This window comes from Falco punctatus, assembly GCF_963210335.1.
Source record: "Falco punctatus genome assembly, chromosome: 8".
Lineage (NCBI taxonomy): Eukaryota > Metazoa > Chordata > Aves > Falconiformes > Falconidae > Falco > Falco punctatus.
Genome location: NC_137588.1, coordinates 39,011,228 through 39,028,727, shown reverse-complemented (window position 1 = coordinate 39,028,727; position 17,500 = coordinate 39,011,228). Strand labels below are relative to the sequence as shown.

Genomic DNA, 17,500 nt, shown 5'->3' with positions numbered 1-17,500 from the left:
AGTGGGGTTTCTGTCTGTAAAACATTGGCAGTGGTATCCTGCTTGTATTCCAGCACAAAGCGCTCGCAGATACTGTCCTATACAATAATACTTAATGACCATTGTCTACCCTGATGATTTACATGTGTTTTACATTTTTGGGGGGGGGCAGGGGGGGAAAGAAGGAAGATTTATTTCTTTTTTTTAATGTTCCTGTGTTTCCCTTCACCTAACAAAAAACCCTTTCGGCTAAACCATAAAAAAAAATAATAATCTTTGTGAAGTCGTGCTGTTGTTACAGAAACCCTCTCCAAACGAAGTGATGCTGAGCTCACTGCATTAGCGCTTCGCGGGGACTGCAGCGCCCTAAAACATGGCATTAGCCCCAACGCCTCTCCCGCTGTCAACCCAACGTAGGCCCTGCCCACTTGGAAATGCATCAGAATCGAAAACACCATTCTCTAGCAGACACGTTCTCGCTGTAAATGTCTTTGCATGTGAACAGCCCCTGCCCTGGCTCCCCATCCCCACTGATCCAAGCCTGCCGAGGATTACAGTGTGCAACCTCTGCCGACAGCAGATAAATAACTGATGGTATTTTAGCACAAGTTGCTAGGTTCTCCACAGAGTAATTTTTCTCCTTTCTCACCAAGTCTTTAACGTTTTGTTATAAACATCTATAGCAGGGCGCTGCTAATAGAAATGACTTATGGCCGAGGGTCCGGATAGCAGGCTGCAATGGGTTTCTGAGATGCTTTCTAGCCAAGGAATTACTCTGCCCTTTGTGCAGAGGGGCTTTGCTGGAAACGGAGAGAAAAATTCTGGTGGTTGGTGGACAAAGTTCCTACGTTTGGTCAGAACTTTGTAGTGTCCCATAGGTTTTCATTGCAAGGTGATAAAACATCTGTTTGGTGAAGGATGAGTATATTGAGATGGCTGTGACTGGTGGGGCACGATCCTCCTCTTCCCCCCCCCAGAAACTAGCCCGTCAGCATTGATATGTGTACATGATCCCTCTCACTGCCCTGTGGCAAGGCGGCGGACATGTACCAAAGCTATTTTTGCTGTAATTGGGGTGCACCAGCATGTTCCTCAGCTCCTTCTGCACCTGAGCGTGACAGTGGATGTGTGAAACTGCAAACCTGCTGTACCCCCAACCACAGTCATGTCATCCAGGTGACACGTATGTAATTAGAAAGGTTGGAGGCTCTTTACTTCTCTCTTTCATGGAGAAGACCTGTAGTGCTTCTTTTAACTCAAGGCATTTACCCGAGCCTTATGTTTTTTTTACTTTTTGCCCATGTGTGCTGTATCATCTCAGCAGTTAAAGACTTGATAAGAGAAAGTTGTCAGAAATCAATTCTTCTTCCCCTAATTGTATGGGTGTGATAAAAGATCACACGGGGAATCTGCGAGAATTTGCACACAGATGCAAACAAATAGCTGCTATCAATTCACATGGAAGATCAGATAAGCCTGTTATCTTGTGTCGTATGTACCAGCGTGTGACAAGAGTGTGGGGAAGGACATGGGGCTGGAGATATGGGAGTGGGAGGAACAGCGGTGGAAGTCGCGATGAGAAAATTCAGAAGAAAAAATCTAGATTGCAAAAATTATCTGAAGATTAATGGTCTCAGGGAAAATGGTGTGTACGGAGATAGCGCCGTGTCTGGTTGCCTGTTTTTAATGTCGAGTCTCACAAAGAAATGAGTCCGTGGAGAAAAGGTGGTTTTGTCATCACCGTGTGCTGTACGAACTTGTGGCTGCCCACCGTGAGGACCTGGTCACCTCCACTGAGGAGCAAGTCCTTGGAAAGGGCTTGTCCCAGGCAGTGCCTTCTGTGAGCGGCGCTCTCCATCAGTGAGCTGAGCACAACTTCTCTACAAGCTGGAGGAAGAAGAGCCTGGAAATGCATTTTTTTAATAGTTGCACCTAGTCACGTTTGCAGTGCAATACAGCATTTGTGTAGTCATGTTTGCCTTTGAATTCAGAATTCAACACTATTTCATGCAGAGACATTGGAGAATGCAGTGAATCTGCACCTAAGCCATATTTTCCTCACATTGTGGAATATTTTGGACCAAGGTTTACCCCATCAAGATGCAGGTATGGCAGGACAGTAAAAGGTGGAAGAGTGGGTGCTCCATCTACAAATCACCTCGGAGTACCCATAAATGCTGTTGGCCTCAACAGGCATCCTCAATTTAGTAAACAGCGTGCAGAGAGCGTGTAGAAGGACCGTGGTCCTACTCCACCCTGCCAGCTGGCCACTCTATGCTGTGTCATGTGAGGAGGGCAGAGGCTGGATGTTGTCAAAGGAAAGTGGATCCCCCGTTCCAGGGAAGGCACAGCTGGCTGGGTCTGGTTTGCCCCTTTGCACGGGAAAGCAGTGGAGAGTTGGGCTCCAGATCCACGCTAAATGGGGAGTGTGCTCCTGCAGGGAAACCTCATCTTTGAAAAGCAACTGATCCTGGGAAATGTAATCCAAAAAGGTGAAAGTGGTGGGTAGACATGACAGACTGAAACAAAGGCTTAAAATGCATTCTTTACTTTAATGCAGTGTTTGTACAGCCTTAACTAAAAGGTTCCGGATACGATAAAAAGCCCATAGGATGTAAAATACAATTTCAAAACGGAAACTTTTTAGAAGGGTCTAAGAAAAGTGATCTAATACTCCCAAAGAAAACAGCAGTCACCAGGGCTGCAGTACAGATGACACGTGGTGAATGAACGAGGGCCACGAAAGCATATGCAGAGACGTCTGATTAAGTAGAAGTTGACACCATCAATTCTTGAGCACCTTGGAGCAAAAGGAAAATAGTCTGACTTCACTTTCCTGCAAGCTGGAGTTAAGTTTGAGGGCAGATACTGTTTTTTTATAAGTAGCAAATAAGAAAGTTAATGAAATACTGTGAGGCGTTCCAATTTCGATGTTAGCTGGAAGGGCAGTTTGGAACTATCTGGCTTTTGTTGGTTCCTTCAGTGAAGTCTAACCTTGACATTTCTTCCCTTAGCTGGGGGTGTGGGGTATTGAACCCTTCCAGTGGAAGATGCACTGTTCCTTGATCCAGTGTTTTTAAGAGCTTGTAGAAATATTCACCATGTCATGAAGACCTCTCAGATGCAAAAGTTCTGCTACAGTGGACATCTCAGCATCACTTTTTCCATCGTTTATATAGCATATTTTCTCAAAGTCTATAAGAAGTTGATAGTCCAGAGAAGAAAACATCCCTTCATTCTGATAATGGCAAAAAAAGATGCTTTGTATCACCTCTGTATTCTTCAGCTAAAAAGCCAGATACAATTTTGAGTAGGTTTTTTTTGTGGTTTTTTTTTCATTGTTTATAGTATGGGCAGAGCTTATAGTAAGTGTTCCAGGGGCGATAATTAGCTTTATGAACCTCTCTTCAGTTCCCTTCCTACCTGATCTCTGATCGAGATCTGGGTAACTAGAGATTCAGAACAACTGTCCTGTAGTCCCAAACTAAATGTAAATCAATTTTGAAAATTTTAAGACAAATACATCCTGTGATAGAAGGGCAAGAATTAAGTGAGGGCTGTGACATTGACCTGTGGGGTGCTGAGGGACCTCAGCAGTGCGTCATCCCCAGACAAAGAGTAGCCAGATCTTCCTCCCAAACCTTGCGGAACACAAAAATGGATGTTCTGCCTACACTTGTGTATGCTTTACCTCTCTAGAAGATCTAGAATCTGTTGGTCTCAAACAGCAGTATTCAGGATCCAAGCTTAGAGGTAGAGAAATGGAGGCAGAAGGTGAGTTGCCAGCTTTTACTCACCAGATCACATGTGTCTTCAAGATGTATTTGTGTTGCCTCAGCTTCCTCTTGCTTTTCCAGGGCAAGAAGCAGGTAGCTGCCTCTGTGGGACAGGGAGGAGCAAAGACATCTATGTTTAAGTCAGGGACTTATATTTTCATTACCAGGTGAATCTGATGAGCCAAAAATGGAGTATTTTTTAGCTTTCCAAAAGATTGCATGTCTGCCAATCGTGCTGAAATAGTCACAGAGGATAGTGAAGGTATTTGGGTTGGAGTGGTATTTGTTTTCCTACGGTTCCAGTTGCCTGGGTTCCTGATTCATAGTTGAAGCAGTTTGCTCTGTTGGCATCAGCAGTGTACTCACGGAGTGGGGAACTATCTCCGAAATACAAAGAGCTAAAATATTTTGCGATCCGTTTTCGCTCAGATGCATACTTCAAATTGCATTCCATCAGTTGAGGGAAATAATTTCAGTTACCCTGGTCACAGTAGAAAGCAGTCTTCTTTTTGAATGCCTTTTTTCATTGATGTAGATACATTTCTGAGATGAGAGACGATATGTCTTCTCATTACGGTTACATTTAGTTAATTTCCTTTTTTAAAAGCTCGGTGTGAAAGGCAGTTTCCTTTAAAAAGGGGGGTGGGGTGGAGGGGTGGATGGATAGAAAAAAGTGATACAGCTGATCTTCCTGTTGCCTTAGCAACAGATTTATTTATTAGGGTCTGAAATGACATGAGTTAATATACCACATACCTGCTGATCGGCAAACTCTCCTATTTCAGCTCCAGTTGACAATTAAGTCCTGGACAGCTACAGCCAGGGGTTAATGTTACTCATTAGGAGAACTAGGTCATTACTGGGAAATCAAGGCACTTAAGGCAGCATGGATAAAATACAAAATTCAACATCTCAAGGAGTAAGGGGTTTTATGTTAATTAACCTTATTTTCCTTTCATTAAAAAAAATCTTTCATATATGCATGTGACTGTGGATCAATTAATTGAAAAAAGAAAAAAAAAAGTAAGCTGTAGTTTACTTTCCTCTCCTAGTTGTCTTCATTTCCTTTGGAAGGGTTTCATTATTTTATGGAAAATTCTTAGGTCTATATGATGAGTAAAAAGGGTATTAAAATTAAGAAGGGAATCATCATGGAAATCAGCTTTACCACAAGGGAATGAGCAAATAAAAGCCTTGGAAATGAAAATAAATAAGCTTTGCTAATACCTCACCTAAGGAGCAGAATATAAGCCCATCAGAGCTTGGAGATATTTAGAGGTACTTCTTTGCTTCTTTATTAAGCAGTTACATAGTTATTTGACCTTCAGAAACCGAAACTTTAGAGAAGTAATTGAAGTTGTTGGTAAATATTCTATTTACAGAAAGCTGATCAGTGGTGTAGCCGACAGTAACTCCTGTACTTAGTAATTGGGTTCTGATTTCCAGGAAAAATAAATATATTCTCTGAAAGTTTTATTAAGATATCTGTGTGGGAGTTTTAACTTGATAAGTCACAAGTGATTTAATAAAGCTCTCCTGAAAGCCTTTATTTACTAACTTTTAGCAGACTTCATTCTGATACTGGAGAACTTAATAGGGCAAAACAGGATCTTACTAAAATAAAACTTATATTTTTACTCACTGTTTCCCCAAATACACTTAGTGCTTTCACTTCTACTAAGCACTCTACTGTAAGCTTTGTGGCCCAATTCTGCTTCTCATCGCATTTTGAGCAATTTGGTGTAAAGCCTTTTTCCACTCCTGTAAAGTCAAGGCTGAAGCAGCATCTTCCCTGGCCTCCACGTAGGAAACCACGGTATGAGTGAGAGCACTGCTACTGATAAGTAAAATTCAAGCCTGCCAGTGGTTTCCACTCCGTGGAATGGTTTTGCACCATTTGCATCTGTTTTCTTAAATATAAGGGAAAAAGTTAAATAGCATCAAGATTCTGCTTCAAATATCCCGTGCAGAAACCTTCCTCCTTCATTCCCTCTCTGCTCTCCAGACGCTTGCAGAGCAACCACTTCAGGGCTGTCTTCCAAAGCCTATTACAATAAATGCTTCGGCCACGGCTGAAAAACTGATTTTGAGTTACTGTAAGGCTACAGCTGCATCACCTGGGCATTTGACGATTGTTGAAGTTTGGGATAGATGTATCCTAGTTTGCCATGAAAGCTCCAGTGAGCTTGGCTCTCCCTTTTTCCATGATGGGGAACTCGTTTTATGGTGTCTGTACAACTGTGAAACCCAGGTCTTTGGGCAGAAACGCATGTGAGCTGGTGGGACTAAGGAGTCCTCTCGAGGCTCCTGTCACCGTGAAATGCCTTTCCTGCTCCATTTACCCAAGCTGGTCTGGACCTTTCTCTTTCAGACCTCTTTCTTGTGTCTCTGCCAGGCTCAGTTCCTCGGGCATCTTCTCGGGTGTAGTCTCCTTGTGCAGCCAATTTGCATCTTGCTCTTCTTTAGTTTCTCAGCCTTTCTCTGTCTGCATCATTACACTCCCTGCCTGTGCAAGGGACCTTCTACCTCACCTTGGTCCCATTTTCTCCTAAGCCCCGTTGCCCAGCTTGACTGTGTTGTCCTCTTGGTCTGTTATACTGGTTTCACATTTTGCCGCGTATGAGCTGGCCTCGTGTTGTATATTTTCCCCATGCTCTTTACTTCTTCACTCAGGTCAGGATTGCTTTGCCATGCGATTCTTGCATAGCTGATCATATTGATCAGATCTTATTTGTCCTCTGCGTTTTTCTGGTCCACATCTAAGAGTTTTAGTCAAACTGGAGAAGCACACATTGCCATTACCGCTTTCTGCCTCTTCAACCCATCTCTTACACTGCTTTATTTTCTTAACCAAATCTTCCGTTTTCTTGTTGTTCCCTATTTTCAATGCATATAAAACAGTTCTTTATTCTGCAAAGTCCAGTAATTTTATACTGAAGACAGAGGAATCATTGGAAGTGCAGGCGAGATCTGTGCTTTCAGTTCAGATGTTAGATCCTGCCTGGTTTTGGCAGCCTGACCTGTGATGTTAGGAATGTCTCACTCAGCTTTAGCCTAAGGTGCGCCCAAGACACGTGGACCTTTCAGTGACCAGCACAAAAGGAATTTTCTCAAAGGCTTAGCTACATTTTTAGGAAGCCTTTCAACACACGCAACAAAACCCCTATCTTTGACTCAAAATCAAACGCATCCGTATATTCAGTTCTTACTCTAAACCAAAGAGACAAAATACATAAAACAGAGGCTTATTTGAAATTTAATATATGCAAGATACATTTTGCAGTTTTACTAGGAAGTGTTTTGGGTTGTTTTTTTTAAAAAAATCTTGTTCTTTGGATGTTCTGGAAAACTTCTGGCAGAACTTTTCTAGAAGATGATAGTGCAAGATAGCCTCAGTCTTGGGAAACAGCATAAGCAAGGACAGAAGAGGTTTTGTAATAAGAAGTCCCAGTGAAACTTAACACACAGTGCTACCAGCCCCCTTGTAATTCGCAGCAACCCTGACCAAAGGAGGTGGACACCCTCTAAGAGACGAAAATCAAATGCTTCATAAGCAAGTGATCTAATATTCCTCCTTATTTTCATCAGTGCTAGGAGGGTTAGGTGTATTCCTTCAAAGCTCATTTTAATTGGTTTCCTCTTCTAACCACACTGCAACTGTTTGACTTTCTTCTCTCTTTCCCTCCTTCTCCCCTGCTCTCCTTTTCTCCATGTTTTCATCCTTTTTTTCCTTCCATTATCCTCTGATCTCCGCTTTTTCTCAGTTGTATATCTGCAAAACCTGACTCAACGAAATGAGTTGACTCCTTATTCTGAAAGCAGCGCGATGTGTAGTAGTTACTTTAATCTTGTTGAATAACGAGTTTGAAGCCTTGGTCTTGGTGCCAAGGAAGTTGCTGCTTAGGAGTTTCAGCCGTGGAGATGACAGCTTCGCAACTCCAAAAAGGAGGAGTTATCCTACGTACCTGAGCTAATTCCTCTCATGTTACTCACTAAGGCCCAGGACTGACGTTTTGACCTAGGCAGGGTAGCTGGTGGAGTATTTTAAGTAGTTGTTGTTTGGTGATGTGAGTCCACCGTGGAAATCACAGAGGGGCCGCAGGGTCTTGGATATGGGGGGATTGCCATTCCCAGGCAAATAAAATGTGTAGTAATGTATATCTGATTCTTCTTCTGTTCTTCCAGGGAACCGCCTGAGTCGATTTTTATCCACTTAATATCATATTCATGATAATTAATCATGAATATTCATCCATTATTACCACGACACGACTTTTTTTGTAGTATGTTGAATTGGAATAGGATATATTGTGTATGGTTATTAGGGCTGTCAGGGTCACTCAGATTATTTTGTCTCTCCTCCTGACAACAGGAAACCATTTGTTAACGTTACCTTTGGAACACAAAAGGAAGTTTTATTTTATTTTATTTTATTTTGGTTTTTTTTGTTTTGTTTTATTTTGTTTATTTTATTTTATTTTATTTTTTAAAGAAGCTGTGTGGGGTAGTCCATAGCAGTTACTGGATTGTGTTGCAAATTTGACTGAAATGTTTTTTATCTGAATCCTAGACTTGTGAAAAGCTAGGTTCGCCAAATTGGAATAAAAGAAATAAAAAGGCATTGAGTGAAAGCACATTGATTTTTACACCAAGGTAACTGAGACCAAACGCCGGTCTTTGTCTTCAAAGGTTAATCTCTCTTTAGGAAATAAGCAGGAGGCTCAATGACTGATGCTGATCCTGAGGTTTCTTTGGTTCGAGAATGCACAATATTTTATTTTGAGTTTTTGCTTCATGAATTGTGAGGGGAGAAGAAGAATCTAAACAATAAACTCCCAAGGTTCTTTTTTTTATGAATCTCTTCTAGATAACACAAGATAGGAGAAAATGCTTTTCCAGCGTAAAGCAAAATGCCACCCATTTTTCTTAGGCCAGCAATTTGAAAAAAATCAGAAGGTAAAATACACACTCCTCACTGTAAATACGTCACGGGCTATAATAGAAAATAAAACACTGTATTTGCCAGACCTGTTTGGCTGCCTGTTGCCTCTCTAGTGCCATTTTTTAAAATTCCTTGGCTTGTGGAGGTGTGTTTTGCCAGCACAAGCAAGGATTGAGACCTTTTTAGCTTGTAGGACCTCGAAATTGCTAGCTGGAATTTATTCTGTAGGGTGCTTTTTCAGTGACACTTAGGCAAAAACATTTTCTTCTACTTGACTCCATTTTCTATTAACCGAGGGGGTATTAGATACTGTGGTAACTTTTGATGCTGATGATGCCAGACAATGTTTAGAGGCACAATTACAGCAAAGACATTTTGTAAGCGTATCAGCTGAAAAAGAAAACTCATTGGACTTAACTACATATTTACAGTCTACCTCTACCTCATTTTGGAAATGTAAAAAGATGGAAAAATACTGTGATAAATTGAATAAATGGAAAGCAATTAGCTTTTCCTTCATGTTTGCATTTTCATAGTTATTTCTTTTTCCCATTTCTTTTCTAATAGCTCTTTCCTGGCAGTAATATTTCTTCTTTTGCAGTTATCATGAGCTTTGTTACCAGGAACTTGGTATTAGAATTTTAATATTTTTTTGTTGTTGTGTGTCCCCCCCCCCCCCAGTCTTGACATAGAAAATGTATATTAAAGTAATATGGTTTAGGAAAGTCCTCTGTCCTCCGTGAAAATAATTACAAGAATGTATATCATGTGATATATCGAATAGGCTTGTAACACAAGTCCTCTTACTTTAGGAAGAATATTATCCTCCTGAAGTATTTACTAACTCCGATCCTCACCACATTTCTGTAAATGAAAGCTTCTGTAAAACTGTACGGAAACCTAGGCAGAGCCGTCTCGTGGGAAATCAGTGTCAGGAAAAGACCAGAACTCTGCAATTCTTGTCTTTGAAGGCCAGGCTTATTTTTTTGTGACTGCACGGCTACTTTCTAACAGTATTGGATGATAATAAACCTATATTCAGATGTTTCTGAGCTCAAGATCGCATGTAAAATATCGATACGTGATATGGTGAATAGTATAATGTGGTGAAAAAAATCCCCAATAGCGGTGTTTCAGTGAGGTCTGACATGAAATGGAGCCCCGCATTGAGTTCGGCAGTGCACACGCAAGGGCCGTGCCATTCATTCATGTGCGGCTGTTCACTTCTGGAGAATGCCCTGGACAGATACAGGGTCAACAGGAGGCTGATGTCATGTGAGGTCTCTTATCAGCCTGTGGCATCCTTCATCACCCTCCCCAAGTCTGTACTGTATCAGTCAGAGCAGTACGGGACCTCAAGTTCCTGCTGTTATCCCCCAAACGAGGAACGTTCCTGGGATAAAGGCACCTTCCAGCTCCTGGCTGGAGGTGCGACAGAGGGGTAGCACCCGCCTCGCAGCAGCAGTGACTGCCTGTGCTTGTCTTCACGTGCATTCTTTCAAAAATGTCAATTTTTACAAGGGATTGTGCAGATTTTCCGCCTTTTCCTCCACGGTGCTTTTGTTCTCCATCCTCACCACACCGTGCTTCCCTGCTTGCGCCACCGTGTGCCTTTGCCTTCCTTATTCTCCTCCTTTTTGGTTCTCCTCCTTTAATTACCATGCAGTTTTATTTTTGCTTCCTAATTTATATCTTTACTGTGTTTAGGTTGTTTTTTGTTTTTTTTTTTCTATCACCAATAGCGCACTCCAGTGCTCTCTGCAGCTTCTCTCTATCGCCAAGTCTGATTTTACTGTGTTCTTTCATTTTTCTCAAGCCTATGTCTTTTCCCTTTTCTCTTCTATTTTCCCCTATATTTATCTTTTTCCCGCTGGGTTTGGATATGCCATCATTTTTTAGCTTTCAACTTGAGTATTTGTTGTTTTTCTTTTTTTTCCTTCTTGTGTTTCTCTTCCCCTTTACATTGTTTTGCCCATCTCGTCTACTCCGTTTGCTGCCAAACTCAGTCCTCGCTATTTCACTTCCCCAAAACCAAAGGACCAGTGTTATCCACTTCAAGGTCTGTGTCTTAGAAACTTCATTTTCTTCACTTTTAATTACTGATTCTGTGCTCACAGACTTCCTCATCCCCATCCCTGCCCCTCACATCTTCCCTGTGCTCTGCTGCGGCTGTGCCTTTCCCTGGCTGATGTCCCCGCTCCCGTTCGCTCCTGCCCGGGTGTCTCTTGGCTCGCCACGACTGCTGCCCAGCTTCATAAATAATGAGTGATCCTTCAGTGGCCTGTTTTATCAGCCATTTTCTAGCAATAATTGCAGGTAGGCAGAAATCCGTCTTCTAGCTCTTGCTAGAAAATAAAAATTTTAAAAAAATTTAAAATGCTACTTCTGAAGATTTTGTACCTGTTTTAGCATTGCCATTTCTCACCTTTGCCCATCAGACATTCAGGTGATTTTATGAAACGGGGAGGCAGAAGGAGATGCACCCCATGTGAATTGCTTGGATTTAAGGCATTATAAAAAGTGAAATATTACTGCATGGCCTCACAATTTGGGATTCTCTACTGCTGAAAATCTCCCATGCTAAATGTACTAAGAAGATTAAGATCAACCCTTTTAATATTGCTTTTAGCTGAGCTTATTTGTAACCCTGTCAGAATATGTAGCACCTTAAGAGATGGCACGACAGGGCTGTTGCTATCACAAGCATTCTGTACACTTTATAAACCCTATGTTTTAATATTTTTTTTTAAAACAGACTGCATTTATTTTGCCCTTTTGAGCAAGTCCTGTCTCTTTTCCACAACTCTTCTCCTTTTTAATTGCATAGCTAGATGAGTCTTTCTCCAAATTCTAAATAACTGCGATTATCACCATGTATGATAAGTTTACATATATTTAAAAAATTAAACTTAAGTCGCAGAAGACCATATGGGTCTCTTACTGAATTTCACTCAAATCCAGGAGATGAATATGCACTGAATAATGTAAAGGGCTACATTTTTCCTTTTTTTTCTCCTTTTTTTTCATGTTTCCCATCACTGGTCGGGGATATGGGTATCCTGCAGCCCCAGGGAATAACTCCAGTTTAGCCAGTCTCTGTGCTTTCTTCTTCCAGTTACAGCAATAGGTAAGGCGCAAGGGCTCGGGCTGAATTCACAATATCCCTGAATAGCAGGAGGGTGTTTTGGTACCGTTGATTGTATAGAGGAACATCATCATAGTGCTATGAAGTTACTTTTTAAAAATCATTTTAGGCTGAAAAGAGAGATGTCAAGTCATCAATTAATCCTGACAGCATCCTTCTGTGCTGAAAAAATAACACACCCATTTTATAAACAGAAAATCTAAGGCAGAGATAATGGAGGCTCAATACTGGTGCTGCTGCTCCCTCCCGTTCCCCGTTTCAAGGACAGTCTTGAAAAGTTTTATTTCAGATTACAAAAGGGAAGCTACTAAATCAGGCTGAACCCTGGACCACGTTCCCACACCCAGACCACTAAACCTCAGCCAGTTCATAAGAGAGACTTCAGATGGCTTTCTTAAAATGTTTTAGACTCAAAAAAAAAAAAAAAAAAAAAAAAAACAAACCACCAAAAAAAACTACTGGGTAAAAAGATGCAGTGTGAAGTATCTATATGTGGAGATTGAATGTCTCCAACAGCAGTGCTGTCAAATTGGAGTGTAGGTATGGTGCCTAGGTCTGTTTTGTGGCATTTGCAGCTGGAGTTTGGTCATTCTGTTGTTTTCGTGTTCTTATGATGAAATTCAGAGCATCTTCATACCATGCCCAGTTTTTATTTTTCCTTTACCAGATGCATATCAAATCAACTAAAAATACAAGAGCATTTCAAATACCTAAACTGAACAACAAAGCCAGAGCCCAGAATCATATTAGCTTGATTTTTTCCCAAACATAGTATCTTAAAACAAAAGTTTGCATTTTAATATCAGGGTTTCGTACAGTTTTTCACTTCTTTTAAGGAAAAGGAGTATATATAATTAATACTGTTTAATAAAGCTCAAAAATGCAACAGATGCAGCCAAAAGTGCACATCATTTTGAGCAGATCTTTACAGAACAGACATTCCATATTGTGTTCATCTTTTTCCACGATCACTGCTATGGCAATCTGGTGTGTTTAGCAGTTGTTGCTGAGTAAGGCAGACTGGATTGTATATGATTTTCTCCATGTCAGCCAAGAAACAGAGCTCTCTTCTTTTTGATGCAGTAAAGAGGTGGTCTTGTACTATTTATTGCTTTCTACCAGGAGCAGCTCTACCTTTACTAACTTGCAAGAGTAATACTGCATTGTGATGTGTATGTGAATGGGCTGGAAGTGTTCTGTAGGTCTTAACTGAAAATAAAACGGTGTGGTGTGGAAGCATCACAGGAGCTGATAAATCAAATATGACCTCCCAAATAGAAAAGCTAAGAGTTTCACAAAACGAGTAATTAAAATCTGTCAGTATCGCATAAAAGCAAAATATTTTAAAAGGGGATATGGAAGGAGGATCACCTACAGCAGAAAACCCATAAGAGAGGCTCCAGTGCAGAGGAAGCGTTTCCCCTTTCAGCATTCCTTCTGGGTGCCAAATTTTCCTTCTGTTCTTCCCCACCTATTAAACAAAGCTGCAACTTCCAATTCCTATCAGTTTTCCTAAATATGTGCAGCTTATGTGGCTTCAACGAGCTGTAAGGCTCCGTGTTCTCCTGCCAGCTCCTTGACAATGTGGCTCCAACAGCATCCTCCACTTTTGGCTGCCTCCAGGACCCCTGGTCTCTTCTGGAAAGGGAGAGGGAAAGCATATCCTTTGCTGGAAGGACTTTTTGTGACAGTAAAGCCGATAGCGGGGCTGTGAAGAGCTTGGAAGGATCCCTGTAAGCGTCGTGGCTGTCTGTGGAGGCTGCCTGCTCTGCGCACGGGGTCTTTCAGCCCACCTGGGGACGAGCCATGGTGGCTGGGCATCGGAGGCAGGGTGGGCTGGGCAGGGGCACTCCCCCAAACAGCACCCTAGGGGAAACTGAGGCTAGTGGGAACCATCATCATGAATTACACCGGCTCCCAGCATCAAAGCTTCTTTTCCTTGCAGACTTTTCCGATAGAGACGTTCCCTGCTAGCCAAGTCTGAATTCTCTACTGTAAGCCCATTTTGGCTCTTTCAGCTGGGCGTTTGGAGGGACCTAAAATACTGGCGACGTGTTTCTGCACATAATTTACCTACCAGAAACAGGTGGCTGTTTTAAGGGTGAGGATGCAAGCGACCTAGTAGGCAGTTCTGGGATCTTTGCAACTGGAAGAAATCCTCTCTCCAAGCCAGTGCTCGTATCCACTTCGGTTACTGGAACCGCCGTGAAAACTCTGGTTCACAGATGTGAAACAAATTACGAAGCTTATGCAGTTGCATTCCTCCTTATTATTGGGAACAAAACAAATCTGGGAGATGGAGGACTTCTTAAAGTCATTATTGTCTGGCTTTATTTTAAGAAAATGCAATGAATTCTGAAAACGCCACAATTCCTGAAGATTTCTCGGCCTAGGGAAGTTACATTAATTATAAAGATTAATTTGTTTTAATTCCCTAAACCAAAAATATTGACTGAATGGGAAATTAACACGTGTAGAGCTGCAGATGTCATTTGGCTTCAGATTTCCTGAACAATAAAATTATTAATATTTCATATAGCGGTGTGACAAACCTACGGATTCATTCTACAAAATTAGCCTGTGAAGAAAGACACCAGGACAGCTGAGCTGTAGACTTGCCCTTCAGACAGGAAGGAAAACTGGAATTTTCTAAAAAATAAGTAAACCCAAAATATTTTAAAGACATATGGCACACATCTGTCTGAAATACAGTCATTTAAAGCAGAGTAATTAAACACAAGACATAATATTCACCTGAGAGTGGGGGGAATCATCTCATTTTTAATATAACTTACCAAAGTTGGGGAGTTTAGCTCATTTGTGGTGTCTTTTGAACCTTTCATTCTCTGCTAGTGAAGAAGATCGTTCAGTAAACTGGCTTTTTATTTTCTGTTTAGGTAACCAACCTTGTGTTTCAAGTCACTGGGTGTCACAGCCATGCAAACCTTTGGTATTATCTTCAGCTGAAATTAGAAATAAGTACAGGTTTCTGATTTTCTGGTTGAACTTCCAGATAACTCCTTGAAAGTCTAAAGGTAGAAAAAAGCTTGTGTTGGTTTATTCTTTTCTCCTTTGCCTAAAGCAATGAATGGATCTGAAGCTTTTCAGGAGGATGGCACGGATTCATAAAATTCCAGTTTGGGAAATCCTATGGTTTTAGCAAAAGTTTTTGATTAACCTATTCCTCCTGAAAAGGGGGGTAAACTGTAATGAAAATTATATACATATTTTTTGAGGGGGGGGGGGGGGGGGGGGGGGAAAAGGTTTTTTTTTCCTACCGTACCTAACCTGCCCTTTTTTTAACATGATTTTGCCATCAGCTAGGTGAGCGATTACACAGTCTCTTCTCCCTTTCAGAGTTGGTAATTTGAAGAGTGAGGGCATAATTTGAAGGCAGGAAAGGGAGATAAGAATCTGATGAAACTGAGGTTTGATCCCAAGTGCTGGGTTGAGGAAAGTGTTCAGCTCTGCAGTGTAAGCAAAGAGGGAAATTATGCTGAAGACATTTGGTTCTCAAAAGTACAATTTAAGAGAAATACAGTTCTGATAAACATAAAAAAAGCAATTTCACAAGTGAATGTAAGTGATGCTGAGATAAGTTCTGTTTGTTTTAAGGGAACATGACAAAGATCCTGAAACTTTCTTTAAAGTTCTGCTGAAACTGAAAGAGAAAGATCTACCTTTTCACGTGTCCGTCCTTGGAGAGGCTTTCACTGAAATTCCAGGTACCTTTCCTTTTTTTTCTTTACTGTAAAGTTACTATAATATAGATATGTCCAGAAGTAGTTTTCATGTACATATTTTCGCATATTAGTGAAAAGGACATGCTTAAAATCTTCATAGCTGCGAAGTAAATAATATTGAAATGTTGTAAAATGAAAATTATTAAAGACAGTATGCATTTTTTATTTTACTTGGCAGTACAAGATGTTATGACTTGTGTTTCAGCAAGACTTCTATATTTATTTAAGTAGATAGGTGTGAGTCATTGGATGGTTCAGATAGGAAACAAAGTCTTTCAAGGCAAGGTCTCTCATCTGAAATCCAGACTGAGGTTTTAGCAGGTGAAAACAGTTCCCTTTCAAACGTAGGGGTAAGAACTTCTGTGGAGAGCTTCTGGTTTGTATCTGGCATGAAAGTAGTCATTAATCTTTAATGTTTTTATACCACTCTTTTGCACGCTCCTTCCGTTTCTTGGTTTCTGAGAACCACTACTCTGTAAACAGCTTCACCCATCTGAAACAGAAACAGAGTTTTTTCTGAATACACACAGCTTTGTGCCTGAGATATTGTGGCAATAAAGAGAGTAATCAAATCCTATACTGGGTGCACTTGTAGTAAATTAAACCCTTTAAAAATCTACATTTTACAAGCTGCAAAATACCTGATGTTTTAGCTGATACATGTTTTCCAAAATGTAGACATGCATCCCTCCACCTCTTTGGTCTGCAAAAATAGGCTTGGGATTAGTTTATTTGTCAGTCCTGTCGTATCTGTTGCCTGCTGGACTGGTCATATTTCACTTGTTTTAGGTTTGATTTTGTGGTTTTTAAAGCACCAAGAAATTGATGTGAACCAAATAACTTTTGGGTCCCCAAGTGTGGCACAGCTGGACTGGAAAAAGAGGTAATAATTTGGTAGCAGGAAATTCTTTGTGTTTTCTGTCCACTTCTTTGTAGACAGTTTTCTGAAAGCCTGTTCTTCCAGGCAAGTCATATCACAGATCCCAAGGCAACGTTGCTTTCCAGACTGAGCACACCAGATTTCTTAGAAGGAGAAATTTATAAGGAATATGTGACAGATAGGAATATATGATGGTGCACTGTGGGAACAGATTCTATTGACACTCATTTTGGATGTTGTTACATATCTCATTTGTGGCTTCAGTACTTATGAATAATGTAGATCATCCTAAATTTATGCCAGTATAGCAAATCTATATGCCGCACCTCTTGTCTTGTCAATTCATTCATCCTCATATATAAATAGAGTCTATATAAAGGGCAACGTGGTGAAATATGTCTCATCACCATGCATTTGATAAGGCCATATTCATACAAATGACATATGCAGGTCATTGCTAACAAGTACCAATAAAACCTGTTGCACATACTTTACTGAAAATCTATTTAAGAGATTTTTTAACAGATACTTTTTAATAATAAGTTGTTGGCACTGTGTTTCCTTTCCCTCCAATTATGGGACCAAATTCCCTCAGTATTGTAAATGTCATGTTTACAGTCATTGTTAAGAGAGAAGTGTGTAACGTATTTCATAATTCAGTAATTGTTCATTTATTTGAAAACCCAGATTTTCACTAGCTTGGTTCAAAGCAGACGGCAAATATCCAGTAGGAAGTTAAGAATTCTTTAATTATTAGTGGTGCTAAAGCTGGAGTTCAGGCTGTAAAGGAACCAAGAGGTATGACTTAGGGCTTCAGGCAGGTGTGCTTTGGAGGGCAGTTCCTCCCCTGGGAAGGCAGCAAATAGCTCCGTGCCTGGCTCTTGGGTTCTGACGGTGGTGGAAGAGTTAAGGCTGGCAAGTATCCCAAGGATAACCAAAAGTTCCTCCTTCAGAGTGGCAGTTGTTTTGTCTATCTCGTCTTTGATCTTCACGCATGTAGCACGAGCATCATTTTCAATTAGAGGTTTGAGACCG

The 17,500-nt window shown here is 40.9% G+C and overlaps 1 protein-coding gene across 19 annotated transcripts in view; it reads left to right on the top strand.

Moving 5' to 3' along the window:
* The window catches only part of GTDC1 (glycosyltransferase like domain containing 1), a 342,121-nt gene that overhangs the window by 152,413 nt on the left and 172,208 nt on the right, over window positions 1-17,500 (top strand). For all 19 annotated transcript variants that reach the window (XR_013930064.1, XR_013930065.1, XR_013930066.1 and 16 more), the window contains one exon: window positions 15,458-15,567. Coding sequence is in view for 13 of the 19 variants with exons in the window: in XM_080399708.1 (XP_080255834.1) it covers window positions 15,458-15,567 (110 nt within the window). In the remaining 6 variants the exon portion in view is untranslated. The remainder of the gene's footprint in view (window positions 1-15,457; window positions 15,568-17,500) is intronic.